This window comes from Lynx canadensis, chromosome A1 (genome assembly GCF_007474595.2).
Source record: "Lynx canadensis isolate LIC74 chromosome A1, mLynCan4.pri.v2, whole genome shotgun sequence".
NCBI classification, from domain to species: Eukaryota; Metazoa; Chordata; class Mammalia; order Carnivora; family Felidae; genus Lynx; species Lynx canadensis.
Window position 1 is genome coordinate 143824976 of NC_044303.2, and position 19671 is coordinate 143844646.

General features: G+C 35.3%; 1 protein-coding gene across 1 annotated transcript in view; it reads left to right on the forward strand.

Annotated features, from left to right (window-relative positions):
- TENT2 (terminal nucleotidyltransferase 2) overlaps positions 1 to 18065 on the forward strand; it is a 72170-nt gene extending 54105 nt beyond the window's left edge. Inside the window, 3 exon segments of the mRNA XM_030323705.1 lie at positions 9547 to 9638; positions 14979 to 15058; positions 16620 to 18065. Of these exon segments, the coding sequence (XP_030179565.1) occupies positions 9547 to 9638; positions 14979 to 15058; positions 16620 to 16694 (247 nt within the window). The 3' untranslated portion in view covers positions 16695 to 18065.
- Positions 18066 to 19671: the final 1606 nt, after the last annotated feature.

A 19671-nucleotide genomic window follows, 5' to 3' on the forward strand; every position in this document is an offset into this window, starting at 1 on the left:
TGTAATAAATTGCTGTTACTAGTTGGGAAAAATTGTTTTAAACAGATATGTATTATCTCATTCAGTTTACATAATAATCATATCATGTGGTATTATATTATGCCCATTTTACCAGTGAAGCATTTAGAGAGGTGAAGAAACTTTCCTTAAGATCACACAGCTAGTCAGGGGAGTATTTCTGTTGGTTTTGACTGCAAAATCCATACTCTTAACTATGATGCTTTATTGCAGTGTCAGTATTGTTTTGTTTGCTGTGATGCAGTAGCTCTAAAGAAACCTGCCTCGTAGGAGATGATTTGAAACAGGGCATGAAAGAAGTAATGTTATTTAAATTCCTCAAAGCAGAGCTTTTACCATACTGTGCCTGTTTAGTTTACAGTTGTGTCTCCATTACCTACCCTAGTGCCAGATAGTGGCTACTTGAAAAATACTTGCTATAAATAAATACTTTTGAAGCAGAGGGTAAGATTACAGACATGTTGCAAAGATACTAAAGGTGACTTAAAAATTACTGAATTAGGTTAAGAAAAGGAGTAGGAAAAATGCTGGAAGAAAGTAGTTGAATAAGAATGAAGTTAAAATAATCACCGTTAAAAATGACCAGCACCAGAGTGTAAGTCCAGGCAATAAGGATAAAAAGGAAGGAGCCTTCATTTATAAAGACAAGAAATATGAGACATGGGATGTAAGAGACTGTAAAGGTTATTCTAGAGTTAAGATTTTTGAGATGTTGCAGTAACTGTAGCTAATGTTTAGTGAGTACCTAATGCCTACAGTATGCCAAGTGATTTCTATATATTACTTCATTTAATCCTCATGGTAATCCCCCGTGAGGCCTAGGGAATTTGTATACTTTGTATACTTTAAACTTGCCTGTGGCAGTACAGCTAGATAGTTAGAGAACTGGGATTTGGTCTGGGGTCTGACTCCAAAACTATATTCTTAATTTTTAGAATATATTGGCATTGTCTGTTTTATTGTAAATTAGGGAAGTTTGAAGAGAGGGAAAGGATTCATAGAAAAAAGATATATTTCTACCACGTATAGTTTAGGACTAGAACATCTAGATACCAGTACCTTGAAAATCAACTGCTTTGTTGGACTGAAACAAGATGGTAGATGTGCAGGTTTGTGTGTTAGTTTAGTATTAACAGAAACTAGCCGGTTGTACCAAATGATACTGGCTAGGATGCTGAGGTTTCAAAAGAGGTTTTGAACTTTTGGATGCATTTGTTACCACTATGATACATGATTTAGGAGACATCTTCACCCATTCTTTCATCATACAGTGCAGTTGTCAAGTATATTGTTGTTTCATACCAGATATTTTCAGAAATTTGACTGGAGAGAGCACTGCCAAGAATGTAGTCATGGCAATGAACTAGGTGCTGTTCAGAGGAATTCTGGCAGCTGTTAGAAATGTTTGTAAGGATTTCTTCTGAACTTGGAGATACTCATTTAAAAAATTCTCTTTACTTGAAGGTAGAATTAAGTGTCTATTAAGCAACGCTTGAGTACATGGCATAAATGTTGCAGAAATTTGGTATGACCATTTAAAAATCACTAAGATTTTCCTATCTGCTTCACTCACAGCTTTCTCCCAAACCTTCCTGCTGAAAATTCTTAAAATGAAGCCATACTTCTAGAACTGTACCTGGGAGCAGGGAACTGACAAAATAAAAAAAAAGGATCAGGTAGCTCAGAGAACCAAGGGAAAAAAAAGTCAGAACATAATAATTTTGTATTTTAGCAAAACAAAGGAAAAATTTAAGTTTTAAATATCTTAAAAACTCCTAGGTACTAGAGATTCTAGGAACCTTAAAAGGTTACCTATTTTTTAATCCTCTTTATTCTCTGGCTGCCTAATCACATGCCATTACTGCTAGTCTATCTCAAGTTAAAAATGCATGCCTACATACTTAAATACATTTTTAAAGAAGGAAATGACAAAGGCCTAATTTTTCCAGCCATCTCCTTTCTTATTCTGATTTTTTTTCATCTCATTTAATAAATCATTGAGTGCCTACTACATATCAAGCTATTTTCTATGCATCAGGGATATGGCAGTTAACAAAACAGGCAAAAGTGTCTTCATGGAGCTTACGTTGCATATGTATTGTACTATAGAGAGATAGACAATAAACAAACAAAATGTCTAGCATGTTAGATGGTGGTAAGTGGAGAAAAATAAAGCAAAAGCAAAAAAGGAGTTTCTGGGATATGTAATTCTTACAGTTTTAATGCTTGCATTGCAGTTTATTACTTAGCATGGTGAAGGAAAAGTCCCACAGAAAAAGTGATCTTTTTTTTTTAAAAATTTTTTTTTAAATGTTTGTTTATTTTTGGGAGAGGGTGACAGAGTATGAGCAGGGGAGGGGCAGAGGGAGAGGGAGACACAGAATCTGAAGCAGGCTCCAGGCTCTGAGCTGTCAGCACAGAGCCCAGCGTGGGGTTCGAACTCACGGACTACAAGATCATGACCTGAGCCAAAGTCAGATGCTTAATGCTTAACCGACTGAGCCACCCAGGTGCCCCGAAAAGTGACCTTTAATAAAGAAATGATGGAGAGGAATGTGTGAGTTATGTGTCTGTGGAGAAGAGGTTTCCAAACAGAAGGAAAAGCAAGTGCAAAGACAAAGAACCTGAGATGGGGGTTGTCTGACATCTTCAAGGAATAACAAAGAGGCCAGTGTGCCCGGAAGAGAATTGAAGAAAATGCTTTCAAAGAGTTAAGGAAATCTACATCATATAGGGCTATCTAGTTAATTTTGGTGACTTTGGCTTTTCATTTGGGTGATATGGAAAACCACTGGAGGGGTTCCAGTAGAGAAATGATGTAATCTGGTTTGGTTTATCACAGGGAAGAACAGACTGGCTGCTGGTGGGTAAGAATAGACTGAGGGGAGCCCAGGGCATAAGCAAGGAGCCTACTTAGAAGGATATTACAATAATTTAAGAGAAGTGCCTTGGATAAGGATGATTATAGTGGAAGTGAATGAAAAGTAGTCAGATTCCACTTGTATATATTAATTTGCAACAGATTAGATGTAGCATATGAGAAGGAGTCAAGAATGATTTCTAAGTTTTTGGCAAGCAACTGAAACAATGGAGTTGCCATTAGGTGTAATGGGGAAGGCAATGGAGGAGCATTATTGATTTTAAACATTGAAAAGTTGAGATACCTGCAAAATATTCACGTGGAGATATTGAGTATATAGTTGGATATACAAATCTAGAGTTCAGGAGAGAGGTCATGGTTAGAGCTATATATTTGGGAGTTGTCAACAGGTAAATGGTATTTAAAGCTATGAAACGGTTTGAAAAAACCAATAGGAAAGAGAAAAGGCCCAAAGACAACCCTTAGAAAGTCCCTTGTTAAGAGGTTTATAGGAAATACAGAAGATACAGGAATATGTTAAATGACACAAAGAAGAGAGGCAAATTCAAAATATAGGTGTTTTTTGAAACAACTGGCCTAGTCTCTTAAAATGTCAATGTCATTAAAAAAATAAGTGGAGAGAACTTTTCCAGGTTAAGGAGATGGGACAAATACAATACACGAGCCTTGATTGTAATCTGATTAGGGTGGAGGAATTATAAAAGGCATTTGATGAATGGATAAAGAAATTGTGGTTTATATACACAATGGAATACTACGTGGCAATGAGAAAAAATGAAATATGGCCTTTTGTAGCAACGTGGATGGAACTGGAGAGTGTAATGCTAAGTGAAATAAGCCATACAGAGAAAGACAGATACCATATGGTTTCACTCTTATGTGGATCCTGAGAAACTTAACAGGAACCCATGGGGGAGGGGAAGGAAAAAAAAAAAAAAAAAAAAAAAAAGGACGTTAGAGTGGGAGAGAGCCAAAGCATAAGAGACTGTTAAAAACTGAGAACAAACTGAGGGTTGATGGGGGGTGGGAGGGAGGGGCGGGTGGGTGATGGGTATTGAGGAGGGCACCTTTTGGGATGAGCACTGGGTGTTATATGGAAACCAATTTGTCAATAAACTTCATATAAAAAAAAAAAAAAAAAAAAAAAAAAAAAAAAAAAAAAAAAAAAGAGAAAAAAAAAAAAAAAAAAAAAAAAAAAAAAAAAAAAAAAAAAAATAAAAGGCATTTGACTTACTGTTAATTTCTAGATGCTGTTGGTATTATAAAGGAAACCACGTTCTTTAGGAGATATATGCCAAAAGATAAAGAAATGAAGTTTCATGTATCCACACCTTAGCAAGTAGTTCAGTTCAAAACACGCACATATACACATATACAAGCATGTGTGGGAAATGTTAACACTATTGTATTCTTTTTGAGCTTTATGCTTTTCAAGTTTTTCTCTCTGAAGAATTTCATAATACAAAGATGAAATAAAAATGAGGTGAGGGATAAGAAAGAACTAATTTATAGTCCAAAAGGGAGGATCATTGAGATAGGAGGAAAGCCAATAGAATGTATTGTCTTAGAATCCAAGGGTGGAGAAGTATTTCGAGGGGGAAGGAGTGATTATCTGTGTCACAGTTTTTGATAGGTCAAGTACAAGATGAGCAGTAAAAGGTGACCGTTGGAATATTGGTCCACATGGGAGGCCCCTGGTCTCTTGCCAGGAGCAGTTTCTGTGGAATAATGGGGGTAAAAAGCATCACTGGTGTGGGCTCAAGAGAGAACAGGGAAGAATTAAATACACATAGTGTAGTATATAGAATGGGGAGTAGAAATCGGAATTAAGTCTCTCCCTCTGCCCCTCTGCCCTGCTCGCGTGCGCGCTCTCTCTCTCTCTCTCTCTCAAATAATAATAACAAAAAGGAATTGGAGAGTTCAGTGGGGTTGAGTTTTTCAGGAGAAATAACCCATCTTGATGTCAAAATTGATGATAGCAGGAAAATACATAGTAAATTGTTGAACAGTATACTTTTTTTGAATCAAGGAGGGTTGGAATCTAGAGCACAAGTGGGATAGGAGCACAGACAATGCATTAATAATAATAAGAAGAAGGGCCACCTGGGTGGCTCAGTTGGTTGGGTGTCTGACTTTGGCCCAGGTCGTGATCCCGCTTTGTGGGTTCAAGTCCTGCATCAGGCTCTGTGCTGACAGCTCAGAGACTGGAGCCTGCTTCGGATTCTGTGTCTCCCTCTCTCTGTGCCCCTCCCCCACTCTGTCTCCCTGTCTCCCAAAGATAAATAAACATTAAAAAAAATTATTAAAAAAAAAAGAAAAAGCAGAGTATGTGGATATAGAGGAATTGATAAGAGTGGGAGGTAGTAGAAATTATCTTTTGGTTGCTTTAGTTTTTTAGTGAAATGAAGGATGGACGTCAACTGGGAATGATTGTGAGTGAGGAAATTTGAAAAGTGAGAGGAAGTATGAATTATCCTGTAGGAGAATAAAGGAGTGTATTAACTATGGAAATACAATACAATTGGTGGGTAGTAGCATCTAAGGTCTTTTTGAGCTAAGTCATCATAAATTTAAAGTGCATTTAAAGTTGTCATGAATTTAAAGGTCAGCATAGTTGCATATTTCTCTCCAGGCCTGTTGAGCTGCATGGGAGTGAATTGGAGTAGACATAGATTTAATAATGGTTGTTTTTCTACCAAATAAGATCAGTGCAGCAGGAAGGGTAAGAAAGTTGAGGGGGTGTGCACGGAAGTGGTTTATTCTGACCATAGACAGAATGTATTAAATTAGTCTCGAAAATGTGGGCACAGGGATGCATGTAGGACATCCAGGTGGTGGTTTCCAGTTGTTAATTGCAAGGATTGTCCTTGAGCTTAGTATCAAGATCAGGGCTGGAGAGAGGATTTGGGAAAGAAACATCAGACTGTTAAAGCTTAGGAGGGGTGCTGTAGCATTAGAAGAAGATTGAAAGAGGTGAGACCCTGATGGACACCAGAATTTAAGGAGTCAGGTGGAAGAAAGGGTCAGGCAGAAGGAGAACCAGGCAAAACAAAACAGAACTCTAACAAAAGAAAACTCTAGGGACGCCTGGGAGGCTCAGTCGGTTAAGCGTCCGACTTCGGCTCAGGTCATGATCTCACGGTCCATGAGTTCAAGCCCCACGTCAGGCTCTGTGCTGACAGCTCAGAGCCTGGAGCCTGCTTCGGATTCTGTGCCTCCCTCTCTCTCTGACCCTCCCCCGCTCACGCTCTGTCTCTCTCTCTGTCTCAAAAATGTTAAAAAATTTTTTTTAAAACCAGAACTCTAGCATTAGACCAAAATTTTCTGTCTGCATAAGAAGCTTGAAATCCCTGACAAAGTTTTCTTTTTGTTTGCTTCCCAGCCCCAAATACATATTTGTTCACTTAATTAGACTAGTCTTAGTATTTGTATGTATGTATGTATATGTATATGTGTACATATATACATGGTCATATAGTATCGGACCCATAATTTTGACTTGCTTTGTTAGACTTAAAATTTTAATTTTAATGTTCCTATTTAAGAAAACATTTCAAAACACTTTGTCATTAAAAAAATGGCTAGGAGAGAGTTAATGGATAAGTAGCAGTCCATTATCATTACTTAAGTAAAGAAGCAGGCATCTTACCAATATAGAGTTGGTAAACTAAGTTTTATATTCAAAATATTACCATATATTATCAAATCTATTTTAGATTAAATTAAGCCCTCTATCTGCTTTCCTGACACATTCCTCTTTTATAGGCTGTATCTTATTTTACACCTTAATTATTGAGTGAAAAATAATAGATTTTCATATGGCAAACAAATTACAATAGAAAAATATGGTATGATGGGAATGCAAGCTGGTGCAGCCACTCTGGAAAACAGTATGGAGGAGGTTCCTCAAAAAACTAAAAATAGAACTACCCTATGACCCAGCAATTGCACTACTAGGTATTTATCCAAGGGATACAGGGGTGCTGTTTAGAAGGGTCGCATGCACCCCAGTGTTTACAGCAGCACTATCGACAATAGCTGAAGTATGGAAAGAGCCCACATGTCCGTCGATGGATGAATGGATAAAGAAGGTGTGGCATATATATACAATGGAGTATTGCTCGGCAATCAAAAATAATGAAATCTTGCCATTTGCCACTACATGGATAGAACTGGAGGGTATTATGCTGAGTGAAATTAGTCAGAGAAAGACAAAAATCATATGACTTCACTCATATGAGGACTTTAAGAGATAAAACAAATGAACCTAAGGGAAGGGAAACATAATATAAAAACAGGGAGGGGGACAGAACAGAAGAGACTCATAAATATGGAGAACAAACTGAGGGTTACGGGAGGGGTTGTGGGAGGGGTTGTGGGATGGGCTAAATGGGTAAAGGTCACTAAGGAATCTACTGAAATCATTGTTGCACTATATGCTTAAAAAAATAAAATAAGGAAAAATATAGTATGATACAAGAGTTAATTAGGGCCCTGTTTTAAAGAATGACATATTTAGGGAAAATGTTTATAAATTTCCATTTGGATTCTACATTTAAATTCACCTCTAAAAATAAAAATAGTAAATAAATTATATATCGTATTTTATTATTTCAAATATTTAACAATTTAGAAATATTTAAAAGCGCTTTGAAAATGCAATAGATTGAATCAGTCTGAATTATAGTGTTTTAAAATATTCTTTTTTTTTTTTTTTTTCCTTTGTGAAGTACTTCAAATGATATAGTCACTTAAATAGCTGCATTATTCAGGTTGATTATAGGCTGCAGCTTAAATGATACCTGGTTAGGGATAATAAAGTGAATGTAGGTATGTAACATATGTTTCTGTGACCCAGTTTAGAACTAAGTATTGGCATGTAATATAAATTCAGGATTGTATTTCATAGAAGTATGGTGGTAAGAAGAGTTCCTTTGATTAAAAAAAAAACAACTGTAATTTAACAGCAGGATACAGTATTTCAACATTCTAAATTTGTCTGAAAGAAAAAAAAAATCGGTCTACACCTTTTTAACATTCCAATTTTAATTTTATTTCAGATTCAACTGTCCTTTAAGTTGAATGAGAAACAAGTAGTCTCAGGAAAAAGTTCATTTTATTAGTGAAATTTACCTCAAGTGGTATGAAGTAAAGTGTAGCACAAAGTATCATTGTTTGGTTCTGGCACATGGTTCTATAACTCTCTCCTTTACATTGTTATTTTTTTTTTCTTTTGTATTTATGTATGTATGTAATCGCTATAACCAGTGTGGGTCCTGAACTCATGACCCCAAAATCGAGAGTCTCATGCTCTATTTACGACTAAACCAGCTAGATGCCCCTTCCTTGTTATTTTACAAAAATTTTGGAAACAAACTTGGACCAACAGAGCATTGTAGTTCTTTTCTGTTTGAAGTTTCTACTAATGGAGCTGCTGTACATGACAGATCTAAAACATGTTACTGTAATTAATACTAAGTATTTCTCTTTGATAACCTACTTAGTTTTTAAAAAGCATAAATTCTGATACGTATTCTTAATTTAAAAGCTGTCTTTGCTAAGTATTTCTAGTATTCCTGATAAGAAAAAATAGAAAATCATACTTCAAGGATCCTATTCAATTATCCAACTTCACAAGGTGCAATGTTTTCTTGCATATTTAACATAGAGATGGATCAGTTTTCCAGAAACAAATGCCATATTGGACCCATGATTATATTCTTAGAAATTCTTTGTCTGATAAATAGATGACGAGTAGATAAATGTTGGAGATGGAAGGTCCCAAAACTTGGTCTTTCTGTTCTTACTGAAATGGTGGACAGAACTAAATATGGCTGAAAAAAAAAAAAAGATTTCACCTATTTTCCAAACTTATTTTTATCTTGTATACAAGGTGAATTGTCATACATTTTAGAGAAAACGAAAATCATACTTGTGCAGAACTATTATAAAGAAATAAAAAAACCAAACAAAACCAGAATGTAAGGTTAGTACCTACTACAGACAGACTGGTCAGTTTACCTTTCGACATGTTGATAAAATTGTTTTACTTGAATATAACTTTACTGTTAATAGCTACATCTGATATACAGCAATAACAATGTTTTCATAGAGTATTAATTTTTCCTAAAACAGCACCTACTGGCTTCTATTGGAAAATTGCAAAATTTTCTCCCAAATCATATAAATGGACATGCACTAAACAAGATTATTTAATGATATCAGAAAACAATGTGCGATTACATGTCTTAATAAGAAATCCTTCCTGAGGTGCTAACAATGAACATAATTTTTATATTTTCTGCTTATATTTTCTTATTTTTCATATTCATTTATTCAGTAAATATGTATTGAATGTTTACTTTGTACTAAACAATATTCGAACAGTGAAAAAAATACATAAATTATCTTGGAGCTTTCATTCGGCTTGGGAGAGACACACAAACAGTAACATAATAAATAAGCAAATTGTTAGAATTTAAGTGCTATGGAGAAAAAAGAAGGGGAAATAGGGATTGTCGTGCTGAGGGTGGAGGCAAGTTTCAGTATTCTGTGAGAAAATCAGAATGGGACTCGCTGTTAAATATGATAAACCTAATAAAATGAAAATTAAGCAAATAGTTAACTCGGTATTTTTCTTCTTTTAGCTGGAACAGTCAAATGATTTCAGTTCGTGAAGCCAAAGCCATTCCCAGGCCTGATGGTATTGAATGGAGAAATAAATACATCTGTGTCGAAGGTAGCTTTCCCACAACTACTACTTTACCACCCAGTTATCACCATGGTACTGAGAGAATTACTTGAATAATTTCAGTTTGTATTTCAGTTAAAATTAATACATTCATATTCTGGCTTACAAGTCTTTTAGTTATAAAATTTTCTTTTTTTTCTTCCAATTTTTTATTTAAATTCCAGTTAACATACAGTGTAATATTAGCTTTAAGTGTAGAATTTGGTGATTCAGTACTTACATACACCATGCAGTGCCCATCACAAGTGCCCTCCTTAATCCTCATCACCTATTTAATCCATCCCCCCACTCTCCTCCCCTATGGTAGCCATCAGTTTGTTCTTTGTAGTTAAGAGTGTGTTTTTTGGTTTGCCTCCCTTTTTCCCCCTCTGTTTGTTTGTTTTGTTTCTTAAATTCCACATATAAGTGAAATCATATGGCATTTGTCTTTCTCTGGCTTACTTCACTTAGCTTAATACTCTCTAGCTCCATCCACGTTGTTGCAAATGACAAGATTTCATTCTTTTTTATGGCTGAGTGTTTTCATTGAATTTTAAAAAATTAATTCTTTAGCTGTAAAAAATAGTAAATACGAATTTAGGCGTTTAATATTCCAGTTGGTAATATTTGAGCAGTCTTTATTCATCCCTCCTGCTTCTGGTGCTTGAAATTTAATTTCATGACTTGAAGGTGGAAGAAAATATTATCTTCATGTGATGATTCTTATACTGAGATAAAATGAGTTCTTTTATAGCTAAAATATCGATACTTAAGGCAAGCTAGGTTTTTATGAATAGTATTTATTTTACTTTAAAAATCGAATGCTCTGAAGATAATCTGTTCTCTAAAATTAATTTACATGTTGTTGAATATTTCTTTGAGTTGGTGGGAAATTGACTTCAAGAGGCAAAATTACTCTCACAGATTCCAAGTTGAAGACTTTTGTAAATCTTGAGGTAAAAAAGAATGTGTTAAGTGTTAAGTGCAGTGTTTGTAGGAAAACATCAAATTTAGAATATTTTATTCTTGGATTATATGCAACATCTTAAGCGTCTTTGAATATGAAATTTAATTTCCTGCTTTGGTGGTTGGTTAAATTGCATAGTGGGTGTGTATTATTTTAGTTACTTGTGTTCTTTTGAATATTAAAAACTGTTGTGAAGTGCTGTGTGTGATGTGATCTGGTAGCTTGGCATAAGGCATTACTCTATTTTTAAAAAAAAGCACAGGCGTTCCTCGGATATATTGTGGGTTCAGTTCCAGACCACCACAATAAAGCAAATATCACAATAAAGTGAGTCAAATGAAGTTTTTGGTTTCCTGGTCATATGAAAGTTACGTTTACCCTATATTGTAGTCTATGAGGTGTGAATAGTATTATGTCTAAAAGAACAGTATACGGGGTGGCTCAGTCAAGCGTCCGACTCTTGATTTCGGCTCAGGTCCTGATCTCATGGATTTTAAGTTTGAGCTCCACATCAGGCTCTATGCTGACAGTACAGGCCTGCCTGGGATTCTCTGTCTCCCTCTCTCTGCCCCTTGCCCGTTCATGCTCTCTCTCAAAATAAATAAGATATTAAAAAAAAAGAAAGAAAAATGTACATACCTTAATTTAAAAAGACCGTTGCTAAAAAATGCTAACCATTGTCTGAGATTTCAGCAAGTCATTATCTTTCTGCTGGTGGAGGATCTTGATGTTGATGGCTACTGACTAATCAGGATGCTGTTTGCTGAAGATTGAGGTGGCTGTGGCAATTTCTTAAAATGAGACAGTGAAGTTTGCTGCATTGATTGACTTCTTTTCACAAATGATTTCTCTATAGCATGTGAGAGCATTATACTCATAGTATTTCTTTGAAAATTGGAGTCAGTCCTTTCAAACCCTGCTCTATTTTTTCAACTAAGTTTATGTAACATTAAATCCTTTGATGACATTTCAGCATCTTCACCAGGAGTAAATTCCATCTGAAGAAACCATTTTTTTTTGCTCATCTGTAAGAGGAAGTCCTTATCCATTCAGGTTTTATCATGAGATTGTGGCAAAAGTCATTCACGTCTTCAGGCTTCACTTCTTCTTTTTTTAATGTTTGTTTATTTTTGAGAGTGCAAGTGGGAGAGAGCAGAGAAAGGGGGACAGAGGATCTGACGCAGGCTCTGCGCTGACAACAGTGTTCAGGCTCCACTTTTAATTCTACTTCTCTCACTCTTTCCACATCTGCAGTTACTTTTTCCACTGAAGTCTTGAACCTCTCAAAGTCATTCATGAGGGCTGGAATCAGCTTCTTCCAAACTCCCATTAATGCTGATATTTTCACCTCTTCCCATGAATCACAAATGTCCTTACTGGCATGTAGAATGGTGAATCCTTTCCGGAAGGTTTTTCAATGGACTTTGCCAAGATCCATATAGGAATCACTGTCTTATAGCCTTACAAAATATATTTCTTAAATAATGAAACTTGAAAGTCGAAATCACTTCTTGATCCATGGGCTGCAGAACGGATGTTGTGTTAGCAGACGTGAAAACAACAATTTTTTTTACATCTTCATCAGAACTCTTGGGTGACCAGGTACATTGTCAATAAGCAGTCATATTTTGAAAGGAATTTTTTTTCTGAATAGTATGTCTTAAAAGGTGGCTTAAAATAATTTAGTAAACTGTTGTAGACAGATGTGCTGCGATCTAGGCTTTGTTGCTCCATTTATAGAACACAGGCATAGTAGATTTAACGTAATTTTTTTTTTTTTTAATTTTTTTTTTCAACATTTTTATTTATTTTTGGGACACAGAGAGACAAAGCATGAACGGGGGAGGGGCAGAGAGAGAGGGAGACACAGAACTGGAAACAGGCTCCAGGCTCTGAGCCATCAGCCCAGAGCCCGACGCGGGGCTCGAACTCACGGACCGCGAGATCGTGACCTGGCTGAAGTCGGACGCTTAACCGACTGCGCCACCCAGGCGCCCCGATTTAACGTAATTCTTAAGGGCCCTAGGATTTTCAGAATGGTAAATGAACATTGGTTTCAACTTAAAGTTATCAGCTACATTAGCCCCCGACAGGAGAGTCCTCTTATCCTTAAGCTTTGAAGCCAGGCATCTTCTTTCTAGTTACGAAAATCCTAGATGGCATCTTCTTCCAGTATAAGGCTGTTTCATTTACTTGGAAAATCTGTTGTTTACGGTAGGCATCTTCACGAATTATCTTAGCTACATCTTCTGAATACATTTCTGTGGCTTCCACATCAGCGCTTGCTCCTTCACCTTGCACTTTTATGTTATGGAGGTGGCTTCTTTCCTTAAACCTCATGAACAAACCTGTGCTAGCTTCAGACTTCTCTTCTGCAGCTTTCTCACCTCTCTCAGGCTTCGTAGAATTGGAGAGAGTTAGGGCCTTGCTCTGAATTAGATTTTGGCTTAAGAGAATGTTGTGGCTATTTGGTCTTCTGTCCAGACCACTAAAATTTTTTCCGTATCAGCAGTAAGACTTTGACTTTCATGTTCATATGCTCACAGGAATAGCTCTTTTCATTTCCTTCAAGAACTTCGTTGCATTCGCAACTTCGCGTTCATTCCAAGAGGCTTAGCTTTTGGCCTGTCTTGGTGTTCAGCATGCCTTCTTCACCAAACTCAATCATTTCTAGCTTTTGATTTAAAGTGAAAACTGTGTGACTCTTCCTTTCACTTCACTTGAATACTTTGAGGCCATCATGGGTTATTTTTTGGCCTAAGTTCAATATTGATGTGTCTCAGGGAAAATAGGAAGGCCCAAGGAAAGGGAGAGAGACAGGGCAATGGCCAGTGGGTGGAGCAGTCAGAACACACACAGCATTTACAAAGTTTGCCTTCCTATATGGGTGTGGTCGTGGTGCCCCCTAAAAATTCCAATAGCAACATCAAAGAGCACTGGTCACAGATCACTATAACAAGTATAATGATAAAAAGTTTGAAATATTGTGAGAATTGCCAAAATGTGACAGAGACAACAAAGTGAGCAAATGCTGTTGGAAAAATGCCACCAGTAGACTTGTTCACAGGGTTGCCACAAAAAACACAGTATCTGTGAAGCACAATAAAATGAAGTGCAATAAAACAAGGTATGCTTGTACTGTGACAATAAACTCCTTTTAAAAATAGCCTTTCTAAACAATCAAAAAATGTACATACAAAAGGAGTGTTTTAAAATTATGGGCCTGCTTAGATTATATGACAAATCTAGAGTTAACCTCTTCATCAGATTTTCTATTCTTCCACACTTTTTCCAGGTCTTTCCCCTCTGTTCCATTTCTTCTTTCTAGCCACTTGATTCTCTTTCTCTTTAGTCATTTTCTTTCAGCTTTAGAGCATACGTACGTCTTCTCATCGTTGAAAAATGCTCTTGATTGGTACTGGCTCTTGTAATTAGTTTTTGTGGTGTTTTTTTTTTCCTTTTTCAGTGCCAGAATTCTTAAACTACTAATTTTTACCTACTCCTGGCATTATTTCGGCTATCCCATCTCATTTCTAATGCCTTTAGTTATCTTCCTTTTCTCACTAGTATCCTCAATTTCCTTGTCCTCTCATATAGACAGTTTCCTTATCGCTACATATGGACTCTTCTCTCTTATCTTGTGGGGGAAGGGTTAGTGGGGTGGACGTGAATATGTGGAAGGTAACACACACACACACACACACACACACACACACACACACACACCTTTCCTTTGTGTTCTTCCTGTCTTCTATACTTCTATACTTGCTCTCCTGTTTCTCTTCTTTCACTGCTAAATTTCCCCTACAAATTACTGTTCTCACTGTATCTTTTTCTAAACCGTTAAACTGTCCACTCACACCATAACTTTGTACTGTTTTCCATCGTTATGAGTATTAAACTTCTAGTTTCAAAGGTATTGACCTTTCCTCTGCTGGATAAATCAGTGGTCTTTTAAAATTAAATTTAAAATTACCTTTCTGTGATATTTGACATTGACCACCTTTCTTGTGTATAGTGTTTTATTCCTTTTGATAATACTTTGTTCTTTATTTTTAGTTCTCTAAGGGTAGGGGATAGGTCTTTGACCCTTTGTCATTCTTCAGAAATCTTATTTTTATAACTTAGACTTAAAACATACCTATGCTGATGACTTTGTTTTTACTTGTCCTGTCACTTGAATTCTGTCTACCTTATTAGATGGTTCACAGGTATATAAAACTTTCTTATGCAGATATCTAATTAGGATTCACAATGTGCACTTGCTATTTCATAGGTTAAAAACTGTCAAATATTGGCTCTTTCATATAGTTCAACCTAATATAGAAACCAAAATTCTCATTTTAATAATTTCTTGTTTATATGTGCATTTGACACTCTAGAACCTTTTGATGGAACAAATACGGCCAGAGCTGTGCATGAAAAGCAGAAATTTGACATGATCAAGGATCAATTTTTAAAGGTAAACAGTGTATGAGATTAACTCTAGAAACCTTAGTGGACTAGTATGCTTTGAAAATGGAAAAAAAAAAAATCTAATAGGACAGAGTAGCCGTGGTTCCTGTGTTATGAAGCTGTTAATGTAGCACAATAGAGAATTCATGACTTGCTAGATACACTTTTCCTACAGAGAAATCGAACTCTGTGTTCATTTACATGGCTTTCATTTTCATGGAAGTAAGCATCAAAATGAGTGAATAAAACCTAACTGACTCCTTTCTGTCCTTGAAATATCAAGGAACTACTATAGCTTTAGAAGAAAGCTAATGTTTGTTCTATGATTTTTCTTCTGTATACCCCATTGTAACACGGAATTCGAGCACCATTTTATCTTTGTTTATATTTTGAGAAATTAAAAAAATCAATGTGTATATTTGTGTACACACACATTATATATAAACCTCAGTGATATGTATATAAAATATTGTTTATTCCTTCACTCTTTAGTCCATAATATGAATTTATTCATCGGTGTGGTTTCTTTCCTCAAGGAGTTCGAAGTACTGTGTAAAAACACATTGATGTAAATATATACTATGAGACAGATAGGAGAGAATGCCTCATTAAAGAAAAAAAGATCAGCAAACTGTGAAGGTCATTTTAGGGGAATACTTTTTCATTAGACATACAAGTAGACTTTATTTTGATGATAATTAAAAATGTAAGTATGTCATATTACAAGCTGTCTTTCACATTAGGTCCTCTTTTTATCAACCAGAATAGAAAATTTAAAATTAATAGAATTCTGCAGGGCAAAATAAATATCCAAGAGGAAATATTTAGGTCTATCAGATTAAACTGAGAATTCAAAAACAGCATTGCTACATTGTGGTTTTTCTTGATGCCTGAACTTTCATTTAGGATTGTTCAGCTCTAAAACCAATACTTTTAGTCAGTTGAACAACTGAAGTAAGAATAAACCAGATATGCAGTCACTGAGTAGTGAGCCAAATCTGTAGCCTGTGAATAAGAATTTGTTTTTTTTCTTTTTGATAAGTTCTGTGTGCTCTTCTTTTTCTGAAGCACATGAAAGTGGTTTATTAGAGGTTTACTCTCTGCTTTGTAGTACTATTTTTAATTGGAAAAGCTTATTGATGCAAACTAGTCAACCAAATAATTGAAATAATCTCACACTCTCTCAAACCCCAAAGGTTTTGTCTTAATTACTTTGCTATTTTAGATGAAATTATTTAAGTCTGTGAGTAAATGTTAATATTGTCATTTGTATCTTTTTGTACCACCTATGTGTCTGTCCCTTTCTTTATTAATAAATTGGAACCACACAGGTATAGGGTTTTTAAATAACATTTTCTTTTCTGACAGCAGAAAAAAGACATTTACTATATTAAAAACTTGGGAGATAAAAACACATACACACACACACACACACACACACACACACAATCACCCCAAATTTTACCTCCTAGAGAGAACCACTGTTAACATTCTAGTAACTCTCTTTTCAGTCTTTTGTTCCACTTATATTTTATGTTTTAAGAATTATTTTTTTCTTTTTCTCCCAGTCATGGCACAGATTGAAAAACAAAAGAGATTTGAACAGTATACTACCTTTAAGAGCTGCTATCCTGAAAAGATAACTGGCTTCTATATCTTAATAAATTCTTCTGAGAAATAAAGAACAATAGTAACACCATAATGCATTTTGTTTACCTCCATCATGGTTTCTTTTTAACTGTTCTTGTTTTCATGTTTTATTTTTAAGAGGACATACTTATATAAAGATTGCATATTTTATTATGACATTTCCTAATAAAACCCTTTGATTTAAAGATGTATTTTTGAAAATGTTTACATTGATTCGTAATATTATGGCATGGATTTTCAAGAGATCAGATAAAATATTTTTGGGGGAATTATCTGAACAAATAAAAGGTTTTTGATATAACTTCAATTAATTATACCACATGCTAATACTGAAGGGATGTGTGGAATTTTGGAAAGGGACTGATTCACACATACTTAACATATAACGTACAGTATATAGTTTGTTGCCCGTCTGTTCTGGTAAAGTGAAGATTCAAGCCAGTTATTCGGTTACTTGAAACAAAATGAAATCTGTAATTTCACTGAAATCACTGCAGAGGCATGAAATACTGGACAATTGCCTTAAGTCTTCACTTGACTCTCCGGGATAGACTGAGGCTTTGGGTGTGTCTATATTAGCATTTCATTAGTACCTCACATGCTTTTGATGTACTCTTGAGATTGCTTTAAATTTTTGTTGAAAACAGTACATTTTGCACTGTAGTAATATGAGCACCCTGTATTGTTTAGAGGTTAGTAAGTTGTTTTAAAGAATTAGTTCGTTGTAGATTTTTGAAAAGATGAAGTCCCCTGTGCTTTATGATAGTTCAGTGCAATGTGCACTTTTACTTTATTTCACGTTTTCCTGCTTTTATTTTCCCTGTAACATGAAGCAACAAAAACTGAAAGATCAAAGTTGAGATTATATCCTATTGACAGTATCAGAGTTTGTCTGTGTACAAGTGTAGGATTGTAATCTAAACTGGAATTTTTAGGCAGTAAGCCACTATAAAATGTTTTAGGTAAGACAAAATTATAAATAAAAGCTTAATGTTTGTAAAGATATCTTTTTTAGTATTTTTTTCCATATGAAGAAGTAGTGGTGGCTGCTAAAAAAAACCTACAGTGTTTATTAAGATTGATTATGGTTTATGTAAATATTTGTAAATTGGTCAGTGCCTGTACATTTAAATATGAAGAGTAATCTTGAAAACAATTTTAACTTTTTCAGAAGGACTGTGTACAACTTCTTTGAGACCTGCTGTAGCACAGTTTGTACCTCTAATGTATTTGAGTTTTTTGCAGACCAATTCAAATGCTAAGACTTTTGCTTTTCTTTGACTTGTAAAGGTGCAGATTTTCATTTCTTCTTTAAGTTTAAATTTTTGTATGATGTCAAATGGAATAAAGTTTATATATGGAAATTGTTGATGTGTTGGTTTTTTCTGTGTGAGGCTTTATTTATGAGGTGAGGCTGTAGTTATCATCTAGAACTGAGCTGAATCTAATTTTTGTGCTTGATAACTTAGGTTATACAGAAAATCTCAGAACGGAGATCATATTTGGTTAAGCCCGCTAAGCACATCAGCACCCTATTTCTGTGACATTATTTAGAATAAAGCTTTCCACATAGGTGAATTTTTTAGATTACTGATGTTTTCACACTTTTGAAGCAATTAAGCTTTACAGATCAATTCTTTTTCTTGGAAAGTTTCCTAAAATATACACTGTGCAACTCTTCTTTATTAGAATGTATTGAACATAATATTTTGGTGATGACTGGGCATCATTAAAAACAGTAAAAAACAGTCCTCATGCTCTGTGGTAATACTGTATAGCTCTCAGGGATGGGGAAGTGTGTAGGGAGTTCTGCCTTTATAGTATTAGGACATTTCCTAAGAAAGCCCTAGTGTTTACCATGGTATGGACTCTTCCACTGCCACTGTTTTCTCAGCTCTCAGTGCCATAGCCCGTCAACCCCATCTTACTGCTGCTACTTTTTAACTATCTTGCTACAACAAACGCATAAAGAAGTTAATAAACTTGTACCCATTTCTAAGTCAATAGACTGAAACCTAAAATTATGTATCTTGTGATAGCCAAATATGTCAAATAAGTGGCTGTTAATATATGAGGAAATTTTTTAGACTTTTAAATTATTTTCAGTTTGACTTACTTGTGTGGTGAATAATACATTCTTTTATTTTCTGTTTGTATTGATCTGGCCATTTCTATATGGTTGCATGTATCATTAAGAAAATAGTGTTAGGAAGTTAAAAATGTGCAGTCTGTACTGCAGCCAAGTTTTGGGTTGGTTTGAACTGGAATCTTTGCAAATAAATCTTGTTGGCTTTAGTTAGTGTTCCCAAGAAATGTTGAGTGAAATGCAAGGAATATACAGTGGCTTTCTATACTTTTGATTCGTGTTTAACAGATTCCCACAACTGTGATTGAATGCTTTTTGTCCTAGGTGAGCAGTCATTTGGGATTACTAGTTGGAAAAGCCTGGCTCATGTTAGGATAATTATTGCTGATGTTAAACCTGGTTTAGTGAACCCTGGAAGACTGGACTCTTGTCTCTTCCCTTCTCACACATACCAGCTGATAATTCTGAACTATCTGCAGTTCTTTGCTCACAGACTTAATGTACACCTATAATCTAGTGTAACTGGTGAATACAACCTAACTTATGTTCATCATATTTAACAACTCTGTGAACAGAATTTGTGGTAATTAAAAATAAATGTCTATTTTAGCCATAAAATCATCCTCATGAAAAGAAGAATATGTATTATAAAGATCTCTCTACCTGTTCTATGTACTGAGCAGGTCTGGTCCTGTTCTCTTCAGGGGATATTCATTAAGCATCTATGTGCTAAGTATTTTGCTTCCTTCTGGGTCCATAAGAGATGGGGATGGTGGGGGAAAAATGAGTAACAAATTTACAAAATGTACAGAGGGAAACAGACACATGATTTGGATATAGGATTGAATTTAACCTGAGCATTTCAGAGAAAGATAGTGATCTTG